The sequence below is a fragment of the Sycon ciliatum genome, chromosome 6 (assembly GCF_964019385.1).
Source record: "Sycon ciliatum chromosome 6, ocSycCili1.1, whole genome shotgun sequence".
Taxonomy (NCBI): domain Eukaryota; kingdom Metazoa; phylum Porifera; class Calcarea; order Leucosolenida; family Sycettidae; genus Sycon; species Sycon ciliatum.
Window position 1 is genome coordinate 20566391 of NC_088648.1, and position 26675 is coordinate 20593065.

The 26675-nt window shown below is 46.5% G+C and overlaps 3 protein-coding genes across 5 annotated transcripts; 1 reads left to right on the forward strand and 2 right to left on the reverse strand.

The window, feature by feature from the left end:
• Positions 1 to 447: 447 nt before the first annotated feature.
• LOC135819614 (uncharacterized) lies at positions 448 to 26052 on the reverse strand. 3 transcript variants are annotated; one of them, XR_010553945.1, is made up of 5 exons: positions 25696 to 26049; positions 23171 to 23468; positions 19753 to 19884; positions 1719 to 1797; positions 448 to 726 (listed from the first exon to the last, which is right to left on the reverse strand). XR_010553945.1 is itself a non-coding variant. In XM_065332850.1 (5 exons), exons 1-5 carry the CDS (start codon positions 25785 to 25787, stop codon positions 499 to 501), a joined length of 732 nt encoding a protein of 243 aa, XP_065188922.1. In that variant the 5' UTR covers positions 25788 to 26050; the 3' UTR covers positions 448 to 498. The 3 variants fall into 3 exon arrangements, 2 of the variants coding, with proteins under 2 accessions (XP_065188922.1, XP_065188923.1); XM_065332850.1 differs by having other exon boundaries at positions 23171 to 23371; positions 25696 to 26050; XM_065332851.1 differs by lacking the exon at positions 23171 to 23468 and having other exon boundaries at positions 25696 to 26052.
• On the forward strand, positions 1852 to 5257 carry LOC135819017 (uncharacterized). The gene is made up of 4 exons (XM_065332167.1): positions 1852 to 1856; positions 2547 to 2840; positions 3116 to 3206; positions 4460 to 5257. Exons 1-4 carry the CDS (start codon positions 1852 to 1854, stop codon positions 4649 to 4651), a joined length of 582 nt encoding a protein of 193 aa, XP_065188239.1. The 3' UTR covers positions 4652 to 5257.
• LOC135819615 (uncharacterized) lies at positions 5800 to 16356 on the reverse strand. The gene is made up of 5 exons (XM_065332852.1): positions 16121 to 16356; positions 14446 to 14643; positions 7390 to 7524; positions 6812 to 6872; positions 5800 to 6535 (listed from the first exon to the last, which is right to left on the reverse strand). The coding sequence occupies exons 1-5, from the start codon at positions 16210 to 16212 to the stop codon at positions 6311 to 6313; spliced, it is 711 nt and encodes a 236-aa protein (XP_065188924.1). The 5' UTR covers positions 16213 to 16356; the 3' UTR covers positions 5800 to 6310.
• Positions 26053 to 26675: the final 623 nt, after the last annotated feature.

Here is a 26675-nt window from a genome sequence, read left to right on the forward strand (position 1 = left end):
AATGTAAGATGCAGTGCATATGAACAGTTCAGAAGGATCCCACTCCGACTGATGTTGGACTTTGTTTGAAATACCCGCCAAGGCTACAGAACCATACAATGTGTAGTATAAAAGAGAGAGAAAGAGAGAGAGAGGGATAGAGAAATAGATAGAGAGAGAGAGAGAGAGATAGAAAGGGAGAAAGGGAGAAAGAGAGAGAGAGAGAGAGAGAGAGAGAGAGAGAGAGAGGGAGATAGGAACGTACTGTACTGCAATCGGATAAAAGGCACTTGAATTACGAAGCCGCAGCCGCGTGGAAGAAGCCTGAAGCCATTATTTAAAAAATTAAAAAAATACCCAATGCCGTATAAGAATGAACTCGGATGGAGAGCCAAGGATTAATTTATACAAAAAATTATTTAAAAAAATTATAGCTGTACATAGCTGTACATATAATAATTATATGCTAGATAAAAAATGTAATACTTGTAAATCCATCAATTCCTGCCAAGGTCTAAATCACACCGCCTGCCTGGGTGTCGCATTCGGATCATTGTCTTCAAAAGGTGGCGGGGGGTCGTCCCTGCAAGAGTCCTCAAATGTGCTGGGGTCGGCAAGAATATGCACACGGTCACTAGGGTCCGTTATGTCCCCGGATCCAGACTTCTGCTTGCGAAAAGCTCGCAGGTCCACAATGGCAAAGATCAGATGGAAGAGACAGCAACCCGAAACTATCCAGGATCCCATCTGTGTGAACACGAAAAACCCAATCCGCACGGATACATGCGCAAACACACATATAGCAGACAGAAACACCCACACGCACACACGTACAATATCTGAATGAAGCAGATCAAGACAATCACAATAATTAATATAGGTGCGTTGTCCACAAACATGTGTTAAGCCATGTGAATCTACCCCCAATGTGTGTACTTCTGTTCAACACCAGGCAAAGCACATCGGAGTAGGTGCCAAGGCTGCATCGATGAAACAAGCCTTTTGGTTGGGTTCAGAACGAGGCAGCTGTCTTGAAGCTACACAGTTGGCCTAGTCACTGCCATAGACAAACAAGCATTTCGTACTCGGACCCCCTCCCCTCTCTCAGGGGCATAAGAGCGGCCCGGCAGGTCCGGCGGCCGCCGGAAAAATGTTTCGCCAACAAACAAACAACAAGCCTGCAAACTAGTTTTCACCAATGCAGAGGGTCAATTCCTACTTACGCAGCACAACCTGTCAGGAAATGCTCAATCACCTGATGTTCCTGAATGTCCACAAGAAACTGCTGGACAGCTAGTGCCTGAAGAGTGCCGCACCGGAATTTGTCCGTGGAAAGGAGCATCAGCTCTCCCAATTCGGACAGTTTTTTAAGCGGAATATTGTCAATTCAAAGTCATGCACTTGCTTCTGCATGCACTTCAGGAGTACGTGTATACTACAGCTGTAGTATAGCCTCAAGTCTTCCATGATACCACAGTATTTGTTCATATCAATCCTTTTACAAGTAAAATCACCCTCTTCACTCAGTAGAGATAGAGTCGAGTGAGCAGTATTCCAGGTGCCGAAAAGTGGGCTCACCACCCCTATATGACCACTTCCCCATGTCTAACCCTCAAGACAAAATGAATACTGTAGTAGTCATACTGGGCGGAGTTGAAAATGAAAAAAATGCGACCTGCACGAGCTAAAAATCCGCCGTACCATTGGAAATCGAAAAAACGTTTGGGACAATCCCTTACCTGGGCAATGTTCATTGGTGAGTACCATTCGAAGCCTTCTGTGTCGTCAAGGTCATGGCGAAAAACAAACGTCTCGCAACTGTGTGGGAGGAATTGTTTCAAACACCAACCGAACACATACCCACACATCCACATGCCGTAACATGCGCGCGCACACACACACACACACATGCACATGCACGCACACCAAACACACAATACACATACCTTTAAACATACACACAAACACACACACACATAATTATATACACACTCATACACATACTCGTGCACAAACACACACACACACACACCCACACACACACACAAATGCCTACATGCGCCCCCCCCCCCCCACACACACAGGCACACTCCACTAAGCCATGCACACATCCAGAGCCACCCACCCAAATGCGACCACAATTAGACAATAACACGGTCGAAAAAGAGAATAATTCCAGAGGCCTCATTACACGCCGAAAGCATTCGGAAACACCAATGATAATACTTCATTCCAACACGTTTTCCACCCAAGGGATGGAGAGATAGAGATATGTAAGAGAGAGAGAGAGAGAGAGAGAGAGAGAGAGAGAGAGAGAGAGAGAGAGAGAGAGAGAGAGAGAGAGAGAGAGAGAGAGAGAGAGAGAGAGCGAGAGAGAGCGAGAGAGAGAGAGAGAGAGAGAGAGAGAGAGAGAGAGAGAGAGAGAGAGAGAGGGAGAAAGGGAGAGAGAGAGACAAAGAGAGATAGGTATTGTGAAAGAGAGGGTAAAAGAGACAGAGAGAAAGAGAGAGAGAGAGAGAGAGAGAGAGAGAGAAAGAGAGAGAGAACAGAGAGAGAGAGGGACAGAGAGAGATTACGGATGCCCAGCGAACGCGAGCGCAGGCATCGTTCCGCACACTATCCAGTGTCCTGGATGGCACGTACGCCTGCTCATTGCACCACACAGCAGGAGCAGCAGCAGCAGAAGCAGTAGCAGCAGAAGCAGCAGTAGCAGCCACAGAGGATGCGACTGCCACCGACCAAGATAGTCAGACAGTGAGCAAGGAGCGTGCACTGGACGAATCGGTGCATGACCTGGGCCCTATCGTGGATGGAGCGCAAGCGAAAGAAGAGGATGGTCAACCTGGGAATACGGCTGAGCAGTAAGTGAGATTTGATTTCAGAACATGATTGAGCTGACAGCTGTCCGAATGCTAATTTATTGTGCATCGGAAGAGGTTACTTTGGGCGTAAGAGTTGTGTGTGTGTGTGTGTGTGTGTGTATGTGGTGTGTGTGATGTGCGTGTGTGTGCGTGTGTTTGCTGTTTGTGAAAATTCATGCATGGTTGCCGGCAGTTTGTGAAGTGTAAAATAATCAGATTATGGGTTTCAGACTGTCACACAGCCATTCATTTGTTCTTGAACACGTTTTTGCCAGAGGTGTGCAAGGCCCGAAGCCTTCAGAGCTATCCAAACTGCCTCACTTCGCGCCAATTATGCAGATGCCCGGGCCAGCAACTGATCTGCAGGTGAGTTACGCTGTGCTAGGTTGTACACACACCATCATGGCCACCCAGCCCCCCCCCCCCCCGCACACCCACACACACACACACACCCACAAACACACCATTGGACATTGAACGCCCATCGCCGGAGGCGATGATAGCGATGCTACAGCAGAAGCCATAGCAACCTGTGCTTGGATTGCACCATTCAACAGCTTGCAAGGCTGAAGAATTGGCCGCCACTATTCAGCCTGGTCTACACCGCACAGCTATGAAGTGGCTTTTTTTGGCCAGTGAAACACACACACACACACACACACAAACACATCCCTACCGCCATATCCGCTTCCATTTTATTTCACCTGATGATGGACAAAAAGGAAGAGACAAGCCTACCTAGTGTGGAGGATTTTCTGTGACAAATAAAAGATGGTGAAAAAGGAGAAGGACAAAATGTTACGAGTTATGACTAACTGTCCACCAACGTAACCAGATCTTATGCAGTCAGCGAGTGCGACAAAATGGCACAAAAGTGACAAGGAGTACTGAGACATTCGGCGACCTGACACCTAGCTCCAACACTCCTCCAAGGCGCAAACCAACAACCTTCCAAATTGGAAGGCTCAGGTTCAGAAAGGTCCAAGAGGGGAAGGAAAGCGCAACGAAGAAGAGCATGAGCTACGCATCACGGCAACAAAGAATGCCGAAAGTTACTATGATGACGAAACTAGTAAGACTATTGACATACCGGCCATACTACAACTCGACGGGTTCCCCTCGTAGACCTTTCCGAACCTGAGCCTTCCAAGCTGGAGGGTTGTTGGTTTGCGCCTTGGAGAAGTGTTGGAGCTAGGTGTCAGGTCGTCGAATGTCTCAGTACTCCTAGTCAGTTTTGTGCCATATTGTCGCACTCGCTGACTGTATAAGATCTGGTTACGTTGGTGGACAGTTAGTCATAGCTGGTAGCATTTTGTCCTTATCCTTTTTCACCGTAATCTAATTGGCTCACCGTCCGAGTTGAACAAATAATTATACTAAGACAACACAGGCACACAATGTTACGTGCTTGCATTGCAGGGGTCGGCACAATATACGTTTTACTGAAGTATTACCTCTGGTAAAGCTTATCCCTTTGTGAAGGTCCCTGGTTCGAGTCCTGGTAGTTACAGTCAACGTTTTAGACTTTCCCCTATTCCATTCCCTCAAAATTGAATAGTGAACATCCCTGTATTCGCAGCCATTACAAGGCTCCTGTGTGATGATCTGTATTGCCTCAGGTCGATCGTTCCCCGCTAGAAGCTGTGATTCAGTCAAGCGTGCTGCGTCTACGTGTGGAGCACACATTCAGAGAACTTTGGCCAAGCTTGGCGCAAGACATGGTGCTGGATAAGCTGCTGGAAATGTGGCATGTGGCCGAGTACGAACGTAAGAAGCGAGAGTTCCTGTTCGATGATCGGAAGCCTGACTAGCTTCTGCCAGACTCTACAGTACAGACCTTGAAACGATCCGCTCATTGTCTGTACAAGCATTGCACAGTATCCGTTTGCAGTTGCTAGTCAAGGCTGTGAAGGAACACCATCATAACAATACCCACCATCTCCTAGTGAAAAAACCCACTTGAACATCGTGATCACCAGAAATGTTCAATTTTCAAACTTGATTCATCTCCGTTTTTATAAACCGATTCCACGCAGACTATGGCGTCCCTGCTTCTTGGTCTCCTCGCTAGCCTAGATTTCCATCCAACTATCATAATTATTGAGTTAATATCAGGCAATGTTATTTAAAATACATCTTCGCCTATGTAGACAAAGTGTCTCAGGTCCTTGCTGCAAAATGGTGCTCAATACCCTAATACGGGCAGAGTGTGCTACATAAGGCAGAGCAACAGCCACCAGCATCTTTCCTGTGACTCTGAGGTTATGCGATACACGTCATATAGTACGTTTGCCACACCAAATTCTTCTATATAAGGGTTTCTGTACGCGCTTTGGGCATTTTGCCACCCCAACTGGCTCCTATAATAAATGGCGGATTTGACGTGATCGCATAACCTTTTACACAGTGCTGATCACTAAGTCTGATCATGTGAGTCGATGCCGTGGCCTACGCTGTGCTGCACCTGCAAATGTGAAGACCATGGTGTAAACAGGTGCGTAGTGTAGAGGTAGACTTCTTCAGTCATGTGACAGGATTTCATTTTACATATCCACTCGGTTTATCGCATTCCCAACTCGTCACAACCACGCGCTCTCAGCCGAACCACACAGACACCAGCAACGACACTTCCGTTCAGAGATAATACGGAGGATTAGCAAGACGAAATTCGCGTTCGCGTTCGCACTCCAAGGAAAGTCGAACTCGGTGACGGAATTCGCGTTATGAGAAGGATTAGCAAACAGAATTCGCACATGCATGATGTTGACACGATATACAAGTACAGCGTAGTAAATTTATGACTGCTCTGACACGAATCCGCGATTCGTGTTCCGACTACTTTTCCGAACGAAAACTGCGAAAGTTCGCAATCCAGTTCGCGACCTGAAAAATGTTTGCGAACGCGAACACGAATTTCGTCTTGCTAATCCTCCGTAATATGTCCACGCCTCTAGACAGCTGTTTCGCTCCCTGCCGGAGCTCATCAGTAGAGGATGATAATGATATCCACTGGGGGTAAAAAAGAAACGTGTCCCATTCCAAAGTTTTTAGAATTTCTAATAGTACTAGAATTTTTCTCTATTATAGCTTGCTATATCTTGATTACATGGCAAGTGCTGATAGAAGTACTGAAAATACATGGTTAACGTATGGTGCCTACGTAAAGGCTAAAACTCCACTCCATCCCAGGGAATAATTCAAATGCAATTTGGCGAAAACTTGAAATAGAAAACAGTGCACAAGAACAGGAGAGAATGATAATGCCACTTTCAGTAAGGGCGATCGTTGTTCAAAATATAGCTATGCCTTGCTAAAGGAGCATATGTATAACAGAGAGAAGAACATGTTATACCACCGCCAGGTAAGAAGCATTCGAAAGCTGCGGGCGGTTGAGCGCAGCATTTCAAATTTATGGGGGCATTTCAAATATTTATAATGTATATATCCACCAATACCTGCCAAGCCTGAAATCACACGGCCTGCTTGGCAGTTGGCTTCGGGTCCTTGTCTTCAAACGGTGGCGGGTCGTCCCTGAAAGAGCCCTCGAATGTGGTAGGGTCGGCAAGTATCTGCGCACGGTCACTAGGGGCAGTTATGTCCACGGATCCAGACTTTTGCTTGCGGTAAGCTCGCAGGTCAAGAATGGCGAAGATCAGATGGAGGAGCCAGCAACCTGAAACTATCCAGGATCCTATCTGTAAACACACAGACAAAATCACCAATGTGTGCAAGCTAAGTTCCACATCAGCAGAGAATGCCGACCGTTACAGGGCAATGGCGAGACTAGTTGAGAACTTGACAATACAATCTAACTACCATTCGAAGCAGGAAAGCAACACACAAACCAACTTTGGTGAATCGACTGATATTCACAAGAAAGCATTCCTTAAAGCCATCACACCGTTCTCTGGCCAGCTTTGAAGATAGGAAGTGGGGTCTCTTCAGCCCCTCCCCCTTTCAATTGGACTCACCTGAGCGATGTTCAGTGTTGGGAACCATTTGTAGCCATTTACAGGGATTGTCTTGCAATTCCTGTTGAAAGGAATTTTTGGAGCCACACCACCACATGTTGCCCAACACAAGCACAAACAAGCAGATTACAATCAGGCGACAGATTATAAAGACAGCTTTATCATAATTATTGCAATGAAGCGGGACGGGGGGTTGGAGCATTTTCTGAAACACAAGCGGAGAGAGAGGTAGATCTTATCTAGCTCATGCTGAATGACAGAGTGAACAAGCGAGGGAGAGAGAGAGAGAGAGACAGACAGAGAGAGAGAGAGAGTGACACACACACGCAGAAGCACAGACAGGCAGATATACAGACGATTGGACAGACAGACGGACAGACAGACAGACAGACAGACAGAGACGCAGAGACTTAGATTAACAGAGGAATATAGCTATCAATTTCGATAGATAGACATATTACACCTAGGTAGATAAGTTACACGGTGGATAGATACATAGATGGATACGTTTGATAGAAAAGGTAGAGAAAAAGCCAGAGAGATATACAGACGAACAGACAGTATCCAGATTCACTTACGGGTTTCCCTCGTCGATATCGCTCAGGTTGCCGCAAAACACTAATATGCCACCTGATATGATGATTGTGGCGACGAGTGCCAAAATCAGCAAAACGATAAGGAAGATCACCTCAGCAATGACTCGACTGCTATGGCTGTACAGACACAGAAAACACAACGGAATTGTCCTCTATACACATGAATCCATGTACAACTGTACATTATTATTAGTATTATTATTATTTGAAACTCGGATGTTGAGCCATAAATAAATGTGGAAGAGAAAAGGACATATGGATACGAGTTAAGAGTAACTCTCCATCACTGTAACATGATACTATATACAGTCAGAAAGTGCAATAACTAGGCACAAAACTGACAGAGTACTGAAACATTCGACGTCCTGACACCTAGCTTCAACACATCTCCGTAGCGCTAACCGACAGCCGGTCGGTTAGCGCTACGGAGATGTGTTGAAGCTAGGTGTCAGGACGTCGAATGTTTCAGTACTCTGTCAGTTTTGTGCCTAGTTATTGCACTTTCTGACTGTATATAGTATCATGTTACAGTGATGGAGAGTTACTCTTAACTCGTATCCATATGTCCTTTTCTCTTCCACATTATTATTATTATTATTTGGAAAGGATTGGGAGAACTTCATATTCAAAGGATCAGTCGGGGAAGTGAACTGCCTGAAAAGAGAAAAAAACGCCAGACCCACCAGGACTCGAACCTGGGACCCTGCTTGTCATGAGCAATGCTCTAACCACTGAGCTATGGGACCAGGCTGAACCTAGAAGGCGCTGACAAGTTTTCACTCCAAAGGCAGCTCACAACACGTGCCACACATACTGATGGCACTTGGGTCTTTTTCCCTCCCCCAGGGGACCAACCACGGTCAGTTTCTGGAAACTACCAGAGGTGAAAGAAAGTGATTAAATTTGGAAAGGATTGGGAGAACTTCAAATTCAAAGGATCAGTCGGGGAAGTGAAGAAGTTTTTTTTCTCTTTTCAGGCAGTTCACTTCCCCGACTGATCCTTTGAATTATTATTATCATTATTATTATTTGGAAAGGATTGGGAGAACTTCATATTCAAAGGATCAGTCGGGGAAGTGAACTGCCTGAAAAGAGAAAAAAACGCCAGACCCACCAGGACTCGAACCTGGGACCCTGCTTGTCATGAGCAATGCTCTAACCACTGAGCTATGGGACCAGGCTGAACCTAGAAGGCGCTGACAAGTTTTTCACTCCAAAGGCAGCTCACAACACGTGCCACACATACTGATGGCACTTGGGTCCTTTTCCCTCCCCCAGGGGACCAACCACGGTCAGTTTCTGGAAACTACCAGAGGTGAAAGAAAGTGATTAAATTTGGAAAGGATTGGGAGAACTTCATATTCAAAGGATCAGTCGGGGAAGTGAACTGCCTGAAAAGAGAAAAAAACGCCAGACCCACCAGAGGACTCGAACCTGGGACCCTGCTTGTCATGAGCAATGCTCTAACCACTGAGCTAAAAGAGTGAAAAACTTGTCAGCACCTTCTAGGTTCAGCCTGGTCCTATAGCTCAGTGGTTAGAGCATTGCTCATGACAAGCAGGGTCCCAGGTTCGAGTCCTGGTGGGTCTGGCGTTTTTTTCTCTTTTCAGGCAGTTCACTTCCCCGACTGATCCTTTGAATATGAAGTTCTCCCAATCCTTTCCAAATTTAATCACTTTCTTTCACCTCTGGTAGTTTTCAGAAACTGACCGTGGTTGGTTCTCTGGGGGAGGGAAAAAGACCCAAGTGCCATCAGTATGTGTGGCACGTGTTGTGAGCTGCCTTTGGAGTGAAAAACTTGTCAGCGCCTTCTAGGTTCAGCCTGGTCCCATAGCTCAGTGGTTAGAGCATTGCTCATGACAAGCAGGGTCCCAGGTTCGAGTCCTGGTGGGTCTGGCGTTTTTTTTCTCTTTTCAGGCAGTTCACTTCCCCGACTGATCCTTTGAATATGAAGTTCTCCCAATCCTTTCCAAATTTAATCACTTTCTTTCACCTCTGGTAGTTTCCAGAAACTGACCGTGGTTGGTCCCCTGGGGGAGGGAAAAAGACCCAAGTGCCATCAGTATGTGTGGCACGTGTTGTGAGCTGCCTTTGGAGTGAAAAACTTGTCAGCGCCTTCTAGGTTCAGCCTGGTCCCATAGCTCAGTGGTTAGAGCATTATTATTATTATTATTTTTGAAAGGATTGGGAGAACTTCAAATTCAAAGGAACAGTAGGGGAAGTGAACTGCCGGAAAAGAGAAAAAATCGCCAGACCCACCAGGACTCGAACCCGGGACCTTGCTTGGACCTTGCTGCCTTTGGAATGAAAACCTTGTCAGCGCCTTCTAGGTTCAGCCCGGTCCCATAGCTCAGTGGTTAGAGCATTGCTCATGACAAGCAAGGTCCCGGGTTCGAGTCCTGGTGGGTCTGGCGATTTTTTCTCTTTTCCGGCAGTTCACTTCCCCTACTGTTCCTTTGAATTATTATTATTATTATTATTATTTCAGAATTACAGATGGAGCGGACTCGCTCCCTTCTATTTACACTGCAACGTTCGAACACATTTTCGTAGTTAAAACAACGTTTCAGCATATAGCCCTCATCAGGTTTGCAATGATGTGCACTCTACAAAGGAGCAGCAAATATACTGTGCTGTGCTGGGTTTGCGCCAAATGTGTCAGCTACAAAGGTGGCGAAAGGGATTGGTGATATATTAATATCCAGATACGATAATTATATTCACAGTAGTGCCCAGCCAGCATTAGTGTTTACTTGCGGCCGCAAGTTGCGGATTTCAACAGCTTCTCGCAGTTTTCTGCTTGCTCTGTCGCCTGCCCTTGCCAGGACTGACACAGCCGAGAACACATTGATATATCACCAATCCCTTTCGCCACCTTTGTAGCTGACACATTTGGCGCAAACACAGCACAGCACAGTATATTTGCTGCTCCTTTGTAGAGTGCACATCATTGCAAACCTGATGAGGGCTATATGCCGAAACGTTGTTTTAACTACGAAAATGTGTTCGAACGTTGCAGTGTAAATAGAAGGGAGCGAGTCCGCTCCATCTGTAATTCTGTATGAAACTGCAGGAGGCCTCACCGCCTAATCTATTATTATTTCGTAATAAGTATTCGCATGCAACGACGCAAATCCACACAATTCAGTAGACACTTCTTTTCTATCAAACGTTTTCTTTCCCTTCTCTTCAGGATAGTACAGGGAATGTTGGAAATTTGGAAAAACACATAACTATATAGAAAAATAGAGAAAAAGTCAACACTTCAACATAGGCGATAAAATGACTAAAGTGTGAAAAAAAACTCGAAAACAAAAGCAGCAAGTTGTAGACAAACACGTTGAACACATCAAGAAGCACTTGTCACACTTTCACGAGGTGTGACACCAAACAACTGCAACGATAACACATTCTCCTTCTGTACACATAGTTCTGGATCTAGTTTACGAATATACAGAGCTTCTAACACAGCAAGATGTAACTTAGACCTTCCACGAGTTAAAACCGAAAAGACATCATCACTATACAACTCACGACAATTAGCACTTCCCGACAAATGACGCTTGATGGACGATGTCCGATCATTTAGCTCTGTCACCTTCGATGGGTGGGTGCTGGTTCTGCGCGCGTCGAGAAGGAGGTGCGCAACATTGTCTGTTCATCTTACCCGTGCGTGAAATTGTATTTAGTATTTGGAACGACGCGTGCGTTCAGTGTGAAGAAGGACGTTCTACCTACCCTTAGTAGAAGCAACCTTATCTATTTTTTCAGTGCCGAGAATGTGAAGATCGGTACGTAGGTAGAACCCTTCAACACCTGGGCGCACGCATCCGTCAACATGTGCCGTTAGGTCTTGTCCCTGTTGACGCTCGTGGTACTCGTCCTCGTCGTGGCCGTCCTCCAAAATGTGCTGTGCAGTCCGATACTGGAACGCCTTTTTCTGCGTCCAGTGTAGATGTACGCATGCGCGCCTCCGCCTCGACGGGCGGGGAGCTTGACCCATCTCAGACTAGCGTGAGGAAGCGAGGAAGACCATCCCGAAAACCGCCCAATGTGACACCGGAGCTCACGGACACCGGAAGAGTTACCAGAAGCAAGGTGAAGAGACGAAGTACTGGAGATTTGAATACGTCGGTACTGGAAGTGACAACAACGATCAACAAGAAGAAACGAGGAAGACCGAGGAGTCAAACGAAAACGACCATGAATTCAAAGGACGTTGGAGGTGTCAACAAGCCCAACGGAAGAGAACAACGGCAAACGTCGAAGGTGACAGAGCTAAATGATCGGACATCGTCCATCAAGCGTCATTTTTTTTCTTTTTTTTTCACACTTTAGTCATTTTATCGCCTATGTTGAAGTGTTGACTTTTTCTCTATTTTTCTATATAGTTATGTGTTTTTCCAAATTTCCAACATTCCCTGTACTATCCTGAAGAGAAGGGAAAGAAAACGTTTGATAGAAAAGAAGTGTCTACTGAATTGTGTGGATTTGCGTCGTTGCATGCGAATACTTATTACGAAACTGTTTTCCCACCGCCTCCAAACTACTGTTTGAATTATTATTATTATTATTATTATTATTAACTGGTTTGAGGGAAAGAGATTATTATTATTATTATTATTATTATTAAAAGCATGTCCGCGTAGGTGGCGGAGTGCCACTTTCGCTTATGCCATTCAGGATTGATGTCTGAAGAGTAATACGATACAATGAAATGACAGAAGTGACGTCAACAGAAGCCGTTGGCAACAATACCAATAGGACCAATGGAAAACTTCATCCAAAGCATAAAATAAAATAGAATATGCATACAACATGCCCGGCGGAATCACGTGGATCACGAGAATCAGTCCTGTTAGGTGGGGCGGGCTCCACGCCATGCCTGTCGGTCCGCTGCCATTGTGCGGACTGCGTCAGCATCTAGCGGCTGGTGGAGGGTAAGTCCATGCCATGATGACAGTTCCGTCTGCAAGACCGTTACCAAAGTCGTCTGAGGTCGACCCCTGAAGCGTTCAGTGCCCTCGTCGTTGGCCAAGCGAAGATACGTATCCACTGCCAACTGTGGAGGAGCAGTTGGGGCCAAACGAAAGATATGGCCAGCGAGATAATGGGGACAGCTCCGCAGCGCTTATACAGAGTGTCATTGCTTATTCGTTTAGGGTACCGCATGTCGATGATGCTCCTTAGCTGGGTCCTGTGGAATGAATCCAGTCGCGCGAGCTCCGACATTGGTAGGTCCCAAGTGCCGCAGTTGTAGGTAAGGACTGGGATGACGTAGGCGTTGTAGAGCCTCAGCCGAAGACCTTCACTGATCTGGCGCCTCCGGGTCCAGATCTTGATGAGTGAGTTGAAGGCGGCGGCCAGTTGACGCCTTCGAGCAGCATCTTTGGCGTCACCCAGGAGGGAGCCTAGTTTGCGGATAGTACGCCACGTTTCTTGGTTCCTATCGGAAAATCGGGCGACGGTGGTATGCTCTGTCTTGGAGGGATTAACGTTCAGGTTCCATCTCGCAAGAACTGTTGGAGCGTGTTGTTCAACTTCACTGAGAAACGTCTCATCCCGGCTCACAAAATCAACATCATCCGCGTATGCGATACCCAGCGGCAGGTCATTGTCCACAGCAGGGCGAGATGGCAGCTCCTGTCGTAGGTCTCGGAGAGCAGCCTCCAGGTAAAATTTACCATTTAATGGTGAAAAGCACTGGAGAGAGACTGTCCCCTTGAGGGACTCGGATATTTGTCTTGAAGGAGCTTTTCGATGCACCTTTCACACGAGGTTCAAGCCAGGTTTCAGTCAACAGTATACGGATCATTCGGAGCTCACTTTCTTTGAGGAAGGATTCAAGGATCTTCATCAGGACATCGCGGTGGACAGTGTCGAATGCTTTACTCATGTCAATTCCCAATATGTGGATGGACGTATTGAATCGCTGCGTCATACTGCATAGCCATCTATGGCACCACACCACATCACTTGTGCTGCGGCCACGGCGAAAAGCACTTTGGGATGTAGCCAGGTACTGATCAACCGCTGGCTGTATCCTCTTCAGCACAATCAGGGATAGCGTCTTTCTCAAAGCCGAGAGCAGTACGATAGGGCGCGTACTAGTAAGCGGCCCTAGTGGTTTACCGGGCTTCTGCAGCAGTATTAGGGTTCCTCTGCCAACTTCGAGTGGGTCATGTTTCTCAATAGCTCGGTTCAAGATGTCGGAAGGCATCTCAGCGACAATGGGAGGACTGTACTTGAGTAACTCTCCGGAGAGATGGTCAGGGCCTGCCGCTCTCCCGTTATTCAGGCTTTGGAAGGCCCTCCTAACTTCGGACGATGTGATACGATTGAGGAGAGGGCTGGGATCACCTAGGAATTGTGGAATGTCAGGGAGGGATTTATCATGGAATTGGCTTTGATAATGTTTGATGATGAACGCCTGGTGGTCTGCAGGGTTGATAACGACCCGCTGCTTCTCATCATGAATAATAGGCTGGCTGTACCATTTTCGCTTCAGTAGCTGGACAGCACGGAACATCTTTGCCCCACTATTATGCAGTCGCTCCACTTCCTCTACTTGACGATCCAAGGCTCTCTTGGCATTGTCAGATGCGATATCACGAATGTCATGCATTGAATTGCATGAATTTCATGCATTGTGCGATTGTGCGATTTCTTTGAACTGTACATATATGCAAGAATGCAGATTAAAACTTGCACGCGGCACAAACAAATGGTGATATGGATGCCTCTGTTATGAAGGGTGTCTGGAGGGGGGGGGGGGAGGTGGATTAAAAAAAAAACATAATTATAACTATACACCTTTAAGGAAACAGTCTGAAGGCAGCAGACACAATCACTTTCTGTCACAAGTGCACCCAACAACGAACTCGCTGGCACACACATGCACACAACATTTTTATAACCAGATTCTGGCAGTGGCCTATGCTCTGTTTGGATATTGTCTACATACAAATACCCTGCTTTGAAGAATGCTGCATTCATGACCTAATCAAGAGCGATTGTGGTTGCTGCCGCGAAACTTACTTCTCAGCTGTTGCCGCTGCAATGCTGCGAATGAAAACGATCGTCAAGAGTATGGCAAGGAGGATGGATATACAGGCATACACTACTGTAAAGGTACAGTTGGCTGCTGGTCCGGTATTAAATGTGTTCTCCTTGTCTGCCTTCGTGCCCCAAAGGAGGCATGTGCTGCCTTCGTTGACGTTCTTGCCAAACTCTACCCTGTGAAGGAGCATTTCCAAATTGCAAATGAACGCAAACGCACACATACACCCGCGTACATTCACACACGCACACGCACGCACGCACGCACGCGCACACAGACACACACACATACACATACACACACATACACACACACACATACACACACACACACACAGACACACACACACACACACCTGACCTTGACCTTTGACGCCCATCGCCGGAGGCGATGATAGCAATGCTACGGCAGAAGCCATAGCAACTTGTGCTGGGATTTCACCATTCAACAGCTTGCAAGGCTGAAGAATTGACCGTCACTATTCAGCCTGGTCTACGCCATACAGCTATTTGGAGTGACATTTTCTCCCTATTTTTGGTCTTTTCATTTTTTTCCCCGCACACACATCACACCACATACTCCGGCATGCACTGGCTGTTGGTAACCACCCAGGAGAATGAAAGAAAAGTCAGGAAGAGTCTGAGAAAGAGAAGAAAGACGTGTGTGACCATAATCGTCGGGAATCGAACCCGCAATCTATCGATTGGAAATCGCTGCACATACCACTGCACCATATGGGACACACACACATACACACACACACATACACACACACATACACATAGAAAAAAAACACACACACAGACACACACACACACACACACACACACACACACACACACACACACACACACATAAGTGATTTTACACATAAGAAGAAATATGTGCAATAATCCTGCAATCTCATTACACGATTTTCTTACAATAATGTATAGTTGTAGCGACTTCGGGGCAGTGTCAAGTTAAGTAAACAAAATCTGACAGGTTCGTCTCCACCAGTGCTTGGAGCGATTCTGAAGCTTGTTCTTTTTCGCCCAAGCCATGGAAGGGCTTCCTGGCAACTGCTCTGACTCAACACGATTGTCGGACATCAAGCAGAGCTCCATTCTACTGCTTCTTTCACCTGCATGCATCCATTCCCAAACAAAGTGAACGTGAACTGGGCTTTGCCTGTTCACCGTTGATTCAAACATTTCTCGCACGCGACCCTAAAAAAGTGACCTTTGGTCCAACCTTGAAAAAGCTCAATGTGCGAAAGGCATACATGTACTGCGGGAACCCCCTCCCGGCTCCCCCCCCCCCCTTCTACACACACACACACACACACACACACACACACACACACACACAAACACACACACACACACAAACGCACGCATCCGTACACCGCGGGTTATTACACCCACATGCACACAAAGAAAGACATGCATTTGGTCGGAACAATACACATAACAACCCCCCCAAGTAAGTTGTTCCCGGTGTCTCGTGTTGCGTCTGCCTATCAGCTTGCTCGGTGACACCACGTCGGGACATCATCTCCTTTCTCTCGTCGTGTTCACCTCTGCAATGCCCAGAATCAACTTTCGCAATCCTGAGTGGCGATATAATTCATTCGAAAGTTTATTTACGTTTCTGGAACTTTCACGGACTTACCTCGAAGATGTTATGGCGTATATAACCATCACAGAACCACCTCCAACCGCCAGGTTCAGGACAAGGCGAATTATTAACGAAACAACACCCATCCTCTACGTTCGGTTGAACGGTGGATGCAAATCACAGCCTCACAGAGATGTGCAACAGACGAAGAAGAGAACTGCAGATCCACGAAGCACCCAGGTCTTTCCCGGGTTGATGCTCATCGAGTCTCGTGTTAGATGGATCAAGTACATGTCATGAGTACAGGCTGAAGGTCTATGTGACCCCACGGCTGCAGTCATGTTGTGGTGGGACATGCTACATAGTGTGCAATACGATGGGAGGCTTATGATTTTGTATGTGTCTGTGTTGTATGTGTGCATTTCATAACTCTACAGAGAGCCGAGTCCTCCGGTGTGCTAAGACTAAGACTAAGAGTGCTCACAATGCAGGAGGTGAGCAGGATCACACGAGTCACAGAGTAGATCTACCACGGTGCTCTGCGACTCGTGTTTCACAACTCTATGATTGGAATGTTCATGTGGAAGGCTTTCGAAGGGTACGGATGTTGGTGAAGAGTCCCTTTGGGGGAACAAAACGTCAAGAGCAAGTGGGCAACACGGAACGTAAACAGCGCGAATGGACCCACACGCTCGACTTCCAATGAATGAACTCTTTCCTTGCTCTTTTCAGCGCAGACCTGACCATCCGCCTGACACGAGCAAATGGCGCTGCGTGAGCCCGAAATGAAGACACCCAGCACCGTACCGGATAGCGCTAAATTCTACTTCACCTCTCCGGATCCACTCTCACTGTGCTTGCAGGGTAAATTCCCTGCGCAGTAGCAACAGATTCGAAAAGAAAAGAAACTAAAACAAAGTGTTCGTGGATTCTATATGTACAAGGAGGCTCGTAGAATTCCATTAATTTTGGAGTTTGCAGAGGCTCATCCAATTTATATTATGTTGCGTAAATCGTCCCACTACATTCTCACTTTGCATGCTCAATGATTATGTAACTAACTAATACTTGCCTTCTAATACTTGCCTTCTAATACTTGCCTTCCATAGTTCAGCTGACAGGCTCTCCGGTGCATTCAGACTGCAGAGCTACGAGTACTGGCTCGCCAAACCACAGAGCTACACCAATGACACAGCTTTGACAGTGATTAATGACGTGTTATGACAAAAGCATTTCAAGTGACGTACATAATTACCATGTAAGTAAGAAGTACATGATTGTACGCAGAAGTCACAGGTCTAGGGCTGCGCACCGCCCGGCGCGTACTTGAGTGAAGGTCGAGTGACGGGACTGGATTTCATGGAGGACCACCGAGGTTGGCTAGTCTGTAGACGTGTACATTGTTTAGGATTCATCGTGCGAAACCCCAAACCTGGGGTTAACAATGCGGATTAGACATAGCCATTGTCACTGTAACCCTCATACAGATAATTATTATAATGTAGGCATGGGCAGTTTGGGAGTTGATCATTATTCAATTTATTGTCTGGTGTAGCTCTACGGTCCGGCACAGTGGCAGTGCAGCCCAATACACATGATGCAGATCTGCAATACATGTACCGGTTAATTAATGTCGCCGCAATCACCTCAACGTCTCTGGAAAGCACACTCCAAAACCATTCCTATGGATAATTCTCGTTGCGATGGGATAGTCCGATCCCGAGGCATCGCTATCCTGATAATCCAGTGTGTCTGTCAAGCGTACCTTTCCACAAAGATAGTAGTCTAGTAGATCGTCCTACAATCATCGCCAAAAAACGCGGCCAATGCCGATACAGTGCTACGGAGTCGGTACGCGTAAAAAAATGATCCAGAACCCCATGAATGGTGCTTGGTAGCATGCATACTTTTACCAGTGTTTGCTGTAGATGATCTACCTGCACTGCATGCAATGACCATGCAGCTACGTACAGTCTACAATTATTGTAGCTCTCCATGGTAGGTATGTGCAGTGGTACTTGTAGCGCATGGCGAGTGATTGCACGAATGCTATTAAAGTGTGAGGCTTCCACGGCGAATACTCAAAGTATTCTCATCATCAACGGGAACGAATACAGGCACATTGCAAGTGCTATAGTAAGCGGAGGCAGTGGGTGGGGAACTGCTCGACACATCGCGACACCGCGGAGTGTGTAGAAAACGTGCACCCAGTTTCACTGTCTGTTGGATTCCCACTAGTAGTAGTATGGTTGTGCTGCTGAAACCAGGGAGTAGTAAAGTACCGGTATTTTACTACTCCCTGTCCCTGCAGCACACATTATGTCATTGGCGCATTGGGCAGCCAAGCTGAATAGATGAAAAAAACAAGTCACATCACACTGCTACCAAACAATGTAAGATGCAGTGCATATGAACAGTTCAGAAGGATCCCACTCCGACTGATGTTGGACTTTGTGTGTGATACCCGCCAAGGCTACAGAACCAGACAATGTGTAGTATAAAAGAGAGAGAAAGAGAGAGAGAGGGATAGAGAAATAGATAGATAGATAGAGAGAGAGAGATAGAAAGGGAGAAAGAGAGAGAGAGAGAGAGAGAGAGAGAGAGAGAGAGAGAGAGAGAGAGAGAGAGAGGGAGATAGGAACGTACTGTACTGCAATCGGATAAAAAGCACTTGAATTACGAAGCCGCAGCCGCGTGGGAAAAGCTTGAAGCCATTATTAAAAAAAATTAAAAAAATACCCAATGCCGTATAAGAATAGACTCGGATGGAGAGCCAAGGATTAATTTATACAAAAAATTATTTAAAAAAAGTATAGCTGTACATAGCTGTACATATAATATGCTAGATAAAAAATGTAATACTTGTAAATCCATCAATTCCTGCCAAGGTCTAAATCACACCGCCTGCCTGGGTGTCGCATTCGGATCCTTGTCTTCAAAAGGTGGCGGGGGGTCGTCCCTGTAAGAGCCCTCAAATGTGCTGGGGTCGGCAAGAATATGCACACGGTCACTAGGGTCCGTTATGTCCCCGGATCCAGACTTCTGCTTGCGATAAGCTCGCAGGTCCACAATGGCAAAGATCAGATGGAAGAGCCAGCAACCCGAAACTATCCAGGATCCCATCTGTGTGAACACGAAAAACCCAATCCGCACGGATACATGCGTAAACACACATATAGCAGACACAAACACCCACACGCACACACACGCACACACGTACAATATCTGAATGAAGCAGATCAAGACAATCACAATAATTAATATAGGTGCGTTGTCCACAAACATGTGTTAAGCCATGTGAATCTACCCCCAATGTGTGTACTTCTGTTCAACACCAGGCAAAGCACATCGGAGTAGGTGCCAAGGCTGAGAGAGAGAGAGAGAGAGAGAGAGAGAGAGAGAGAGCGAGAGCGAGAGAGAGAGAGAGAGAGAGAGAGAGAGAGAGAGAGAGAGAGAGGGAGAGAGAGAGAGAGAGAGAGAGAGAGAGAGAGAGAGAGAGAGAGAGGGAGAGAGAGAAAGAAAGATAGGTATTGTGAAAGAGAGGGTAAGAGAGACAGAGAGATAGAGAGAGAGAGAGAGAGAAAGAAAGAGAGAGATTAAAGAGAGAGAGAGGGACAGCCAGGGAGATAGTGACAGAGGAAAATGAAGCCACACGGATGGTCTGGTGATAAGGAAACTCTACTTACGGTACCGTTGTAAGATCCTTAATGTTACGGCAGGATATCAGGACACCTACTGATATAACGATACTAGCAGCAAGAGCCATTATCAGGGAGCAGATGAGGAAGACAAGTCCCATTATCACTAATATTGTGTGCCTGTATTGACCCAGAGAAAACACCAGAGTTTTATAACCTGCATGTGAGTGCATAACGTCTGGTAATATGTGCAATTGCATAATCAGTTTCATATGTGCAATTGAGTCAAATTAAGAAATTGTACAAACTTCCCCACATACGTACACACCACACACATACACACATGTTGCACACTTTTCCACAGTGTGGCATTTCCCTACCCCAATCCATGCATCCAAGAAACCAAGCGCCGTCCAGTTTTACACCTTCCAATACTTAAATAAATACCCGAGGTTGTGAACAGCCACGGTGAAACCTCGCTAGTGAGCGATTCAAACGACAGGAAAATCTACGTGCACCGGACCGTTGCTATGATATTTCACCTGTGAACGAGAAAAGTGGCGTAATGTGGCTGAACAATGCAAGCGAGTTGGGGGGCCCACTTTCACGATAACCGTGCCGTGCACGTGTACGTTTACACCAGAAAGCACAAAACAAGACTTGATTTTTACGCGGTTCTTTTCACCATGATAATTATTGTATGTGTGATATGAAAACTTGAAATACCCATTAGGGATATCAGCGAATGCACTGCGCAGGTGATCACGGGCACATCGAACGCGGCCAACGAGCCGTGACTATCCACAACCGAAAAAATTCGCAAGTAAATCAGGATGGAAAAGAAGGACGGAATGGCGAAGAAGTGTCTGGGGAAGAAGATGAGCTAGAGCCGAGATACTTTGAAGCTACCCTCCACGACACTGGGTGATGGCTACGAAGGTTACTACGAATACATTCATCAATTATTACACTGTTCTCGACTTTGTCCACAGGTTTTCTGAAGCACTTTCTTCCAGCTCAAAAATGGACGAACGTCAGCTAGATTTCGTAGTACGTCGGCTGGTACCTGGCAAGATCTAACCAGGGACGTCCCCTTTTGAAGACGTCACTGAATTGGCCCGACCATGCAAACTACAGGTGCCAAGATTGGAGGAAATCCACGGAGGCATTTGCGCGAAAATACTTGGTCCGCGCGAAAATACTTGGTCCGCGGGAGCAATATTGCCGCCTGTCTTTCAGCTTTGTTTTAATGTCGCCAATGCTCACTTGGCAGCCCATTTCATCCCAATTTTGTTTTGTAAGTTAGTTTACTAGTACCTGAAAGGTCTATCTAGATTTCGAGTGGATTTTGAGAGCGACGGGTGGGTGATTCTGATTGATACAGCGCTGCATCAAATAGATTATCTTGTCACACTGCGCAGACAAAAGCACAAGAAAGTAATCGGCTACCCGGAATCAGTTCCATTTTGCAAACAAACGAGATCGCTCACCTCAGGGATCGCTCGCCCATCTGAGATCGCAGTTCCCTCACCTGCAGCTCAACGCTCGGAGTATCCTGCGCTTCGTGGAGATTTGCAAGTACTGTACGTGTCGTCGTCGTTCAAAATATATCTTGCAAAGAACGGCGACTGATTCGAACCGCACAGGCAGTCGTGCTGCCCACGCGAAGTCCTATAGCTAAGGCGACCGTCAAGATCGACTTCCCTTTAGAAAATAGCTAGGCAGTGGAGAGGAAGAAAGATAAGCTTGCGAAAGCGAGAGTGTCGATCCCGAGCAAAAAATATTTGTCACCAGCGCCGAGAGCTGCGACAAGGAGGACCAAAAAAAAGTATGACCCCCCCCCCCTTCCTTGGACAATAATTTCCTCATGGCCAGTTGTCATTCTGTACCTTACCTTCCATCATACCAAGTTTTATCATCTCAAGTGCACGCGTTAGAGTTCAAAGTCTAAGTTCAAATTGTCGAAAGATAAGCGACAATATTGCTGACGCGGACCAAGTAATTGAAATATTACTTGGGCACCATGTACCATGCACGCGAGGCGCTTTTGAAGTTTTGAATGACAGTGACAATACTACCTGTTCTCGAGTCGAGGACCTTCGCCCAAGACGTTTCTGGTCATGGCTGTCTAGACAAGGGAGTAGGGGCCCAAGTCTTGGAAACTTGCTTGGCATGGCTAGAGCAAAATCAACAAGTAAGTTACAGACGCAACCAAAGGGCACCATGTGGCCTGTTGGCAGAGAAGAACGAGTACTGTTCTTTGGTGCAAACATAGCTCCATCCAGCTACAAACGTCTTCTTCCTTTGTCATGTCTTTGCTTGGGAACGTTTACCAGTCATAGGCACCGAAGAACATTAGCTCCTGATGTCTCCTTTCCTGAATGATTCGAGCTCAGGCAAACAAGCAAACAGGCTTCTTGTCGAGTGTCGAATTTAACTTTTACTCCGGCCTGCGCTGAGCCTGACCCGCGACCTGATTTCTGCGATCGACATTTTTTCTTGTCGACCGTGCGCCTCATAGATTAATTTTTTGTGTGACGTAAGACAAGCGCGAATACGCTGCACAGTTCGTTCGCTGATATTCCTATACCCATGGCAACTGGTGGGGGAATCATACAAAAATGCAAACGTGCCTGTCCTCGAGTGCAGACGTGTGAATCCACGCAGTCACTTTTCTCATGAATCATTCACTGTAAAACTTGCAAGTGCCTGTCGTGTAAATTGCCTATAAGTCGACCGCTCGCGGGACCTTTTTAAAAATAGTGGTACCCGTCTACAGGTGGTCTTCTTATCCAGGGTAGCTTGCCTGCAAATAGCATCCCTCGGTCCCGGCTGTAGTGGTCCACTGAGCCAGGTGGTTTCATTATCAACTAGATCCAACACATTTGGGTAGATCTAAACCAGTGGCTTATATCGTGTTGAACACGGAATACATAACTGCCTTAGTAGTAGTAGTAGTAGTAGCAGCAGCAGCAGCAGCAGCAGCAGCAGTAGTAGATTTTATTATTTCACCGGGGGAGTCCCAACAGGCGTTGCCTTTTTACTGGGAACCCTAGGTGAATTTTTACCATGTTTACATACAGAGTAAGAGACGGGGCCTGACGGCAGGCAGTGGGAAGAGCATTCCATCTGTCTGGCGCCAGGCCTTTCTAACCTCCAGCTCAATACAATGCTGGCTTTCTTCCCCCGATCTTCTCTTCCGTCATACCACAACTATCATGACCGGAGGGCTTACTGTGAGGCCAGTAATGTTAACGAACATTTAATTCTAACGGTTTAACGAATTTAATCAATTCGTTAACACTTGAGTTCATTATGCACAAAACGATGTGGACCTGTACAATTATTTGCCGGTTTTGAGACGGAATCCGTTTAACTTTCACCTCGCTAACCCGCAAATAGCGGGAGAACTATAACTTTAATTGACGTTAGAATATCTGGTCTTGCAGTAAATTAGCAAGCTTACTTGTCGGCTGTGCCGGTCGCAATGCTGCGGAGGAAGATGATTGTCAGCAGTATGGCAAGAAGGATGGAAACAGACGCGAAAGCAATTGCAAAGTTACACATGGCTACCGGCCCAGTAATTAGCTTATCACCATCCGCGGACTTAGAAGTCCAAAGCAGGCATGTACCATCGGCGCCATAGCTGTGCTTGGGAAGCTCCACTCTGTGTAAGGGAACTCCAGAGTTTGTGTTCCCACACACACAAACACAAACACTCACACCCACATGCACACATACATACACACACGTGCACATATACACTACACATCACACACATGCACACACACACACACATACGCACGCGTACATACACATGCAGACATCCATACACACACACACACACACACACACACACACACACACACACACACACACACACACACACACCTCAGACCTCAGACCTGCCCATCGCGGAAGCGATGATAGCGAACAGCAATGTTAGACATAGCAACTTGTGCTGGGATTACACCATTCAACAGCTTGCAAGGCTGATGAATTGACCGCCACTAATTTTAGCCTGGTATTCACACACAAAGACACACACACACACACACACACACACACACACACACACACACACACACTACTACTACTACTACTGTAGCTTGGTTGCCACAAGGGCCACACCACTCCGAAAGGAGCCAGAGTCATTGTCAGGAGCAGAAACGGAGATGACGACTCAGGTCACTCTGTCGACGGAACTGACGGTTGCAGCGAGAACAGCGAACACCATACAACGCTCTATCAGACTTGGTGGGGGGGGGGGGGGGACACACACACACACACACACACACACACATACACACACACATACACAAGCAAGTCTGAATGCAAGCTGCAGTGTTTACATCAATGCCGCAGAGTCGTTTGCATGATCATGCCCATGCAATCAAACTTGACAAGTAAGGACACGCAAGGGACTGAGGTCAAATGTCCGGAATTCTCAGTTGCACCAATTACTATACGTCATTTTGTTCATTGCAATTTTAAAATGCGACAAAAATAATTATACATTTCTCCAATGTGCTTTATGCACCTAAGCCTTAGTCTATCCAGGGGGACACGTACATGTTGTGTACATGTGCACGTACGGTACATGTAGTCATGCAGTTAATAAAAATTAAAAATTAAATAAAGTATTTGAAACTCGGATGTTGAGCCATAAATAAATGTCGAAAGGAAAAGGACAGATGGATACGAGTTAAGATAATTATTTTTCACACATACTAGTACAGAACAACAAGGGGAATTGTGTGTTGCTGCTGCCTGCATGGGAGCTCCCGGTTTTCCCGCCGGCGGCGCCCTCCCATGTAGGGAGCAAAACACAATTCCCCAAGTAACGTCGAAGTCGCACCGACCTCTTCTTTTCAGAATAACAAGGGCGATCAAGGTCTGTTTGTTGCTACTTAAAGTGTCATGCTTTCGCACTCATCAGGCAACAGCCTCCTCCGATGTATTTTGATACATAATGTATCACGGAGTGCGTGACCCCAGTATTCCCAGTCAGCGTGTCCACACTTGTCAGGCTGAGATCACTGAAACACAGTACTGTGGGCCCGCGAGAGTGTCCGCATTTCGCATTTTGCAGGCGGCCGCATTTTCAAGTGTCTGCGCGTACTAAAATGTACATCCAAACTCAAATGTGACTGCTGCGACGAGCTGTCCTCACTACACGGGCGTCCTTTTTTCTCAGGTGTCCGCAAGGACAGGTTTGACTATAACACCATTATATATCATGAAACCATTCCAACCTTCATCAATACACTTGCTCGCCTAGCTCTCACACTTGCGCGCACACAACAGTCCCTGTTTCTGATTATGGCAAGAGTCAACATGATTTTCATGCCAATAAACTTTTTTTTTTCAAGACCATTCATTCATCATTCAGCGCAATCATTACATTGAATAACAAGTGAATGGAGCAATTGCTAGATGATAATTCTCTTCTCTTTGTTTATGCCATTGCGTGAAGTCCATAAACTAACAACAATCCTACGTAAGTCTGCCTGGAACCATAGTTATTTTTCTTTTAGATGTCTGCCTGGAACAAAAAGCAACATACAATTATCTAAGCATCTGGCTGAATGAAGCATCATCCAATCACCATGCTGAACGTTTGCCTAGATCAATGAATGATGAATGGACAGTGCTTAGAATGTCTGGTCGGGCGGAAAATGTAGCATAGATAACCCATGGGCATGCTGACGATAGGCGACACTATCCAAAATTGCATCTGTGTGCCATGAGTTCTTCATTCTTTCGTGTCCTCGATTCGCTTGTGAAGCACCAAGCATGCTTATCGTATTTCGAATTGCGACTAGCTATTACTAGCGACCTTGGGATCGCTAATAGCTAGAACACAAGCATGGCGACCCTCTCCTCTTCATCATCCCCTTCAACTCCACACCGCCGAGAAGCGACTCTGATAGTCTGGAGTTGCGTTATTGTTGAAGTATCTTCACCGCTCTGGAATGTTCATGCACTTACCTGGACGATACTATGCCGTATAGGATCATCACGGAACCAGCTCCCACGGCCAAGTTCAGCACAAGGCGAATTATTAGCGAAACAACACCCATCTCCTGCGTTCGGGCGTTCGATTCTACGCTGAAAACAAATTCCAACCTCAGAGAAGTACAATCAAGTGTGTTTCAGAAGAGCACCAGGCCGGCGAAGAGAAGAAAACTGACTGAACTACCATTTCCCGGGCTTGCGTGTGGCATTTGTTAGCAGTACTTCAAGTACTACTACTAGTACTACTGAGGACTACTACTACAGTACAGTACTAGTAAATATACTAATACTAGTAATATTACTACTACTAGTAGATCTACTGACTCTAGACTAGTAGTAGTAGTGCTAGTACTAGTATGCGTCGCAGACAAGTCGTGTAGCACGTGTGAAATCACTGAATCTCTGGTGTTTGGGTTGCTAACGCATGTGTGTAGATCTACGTGTCTACGTCATGCACATGTGCACACACTGACTACTGACACTGTACTAGTAGTACTGTAGCGGACATGGGAATCCAGTCGATTGACCGGGGCCGGCGCCCTCAGCGCGTTCAGAATCATGAACGCTGCGTGCAGTCTGCATCATGGCCAGCGCACTGGGGCCGTGCGACCGGATTTCCATGTCCACGACAGTACAGGCTAGATGTAGAGGTGCGCAACGTCCGGCGTGTACCTGAGTGGCTCGATCGGATTCCTTTCATTTCCTGTATTGCTGAATCCCTCAGATTGTGATACAGATTGTAAAGAACCACCGTAGAATCCCGCGGATAAGCCCACCCGCGTATAAACCCATGCTCGCGCATAAGCCCAGGGTTCGTTCGAACATCACAAAGCTTCAACGTACAAGCCCATTGGCCTAGGTCATACCGAGAGTCCATAAATTATGGACTATTGGCCATACCAGGTACGTAGTCATGCACATTATAGCTTTTTTCGTACATTTCAGCACAACAA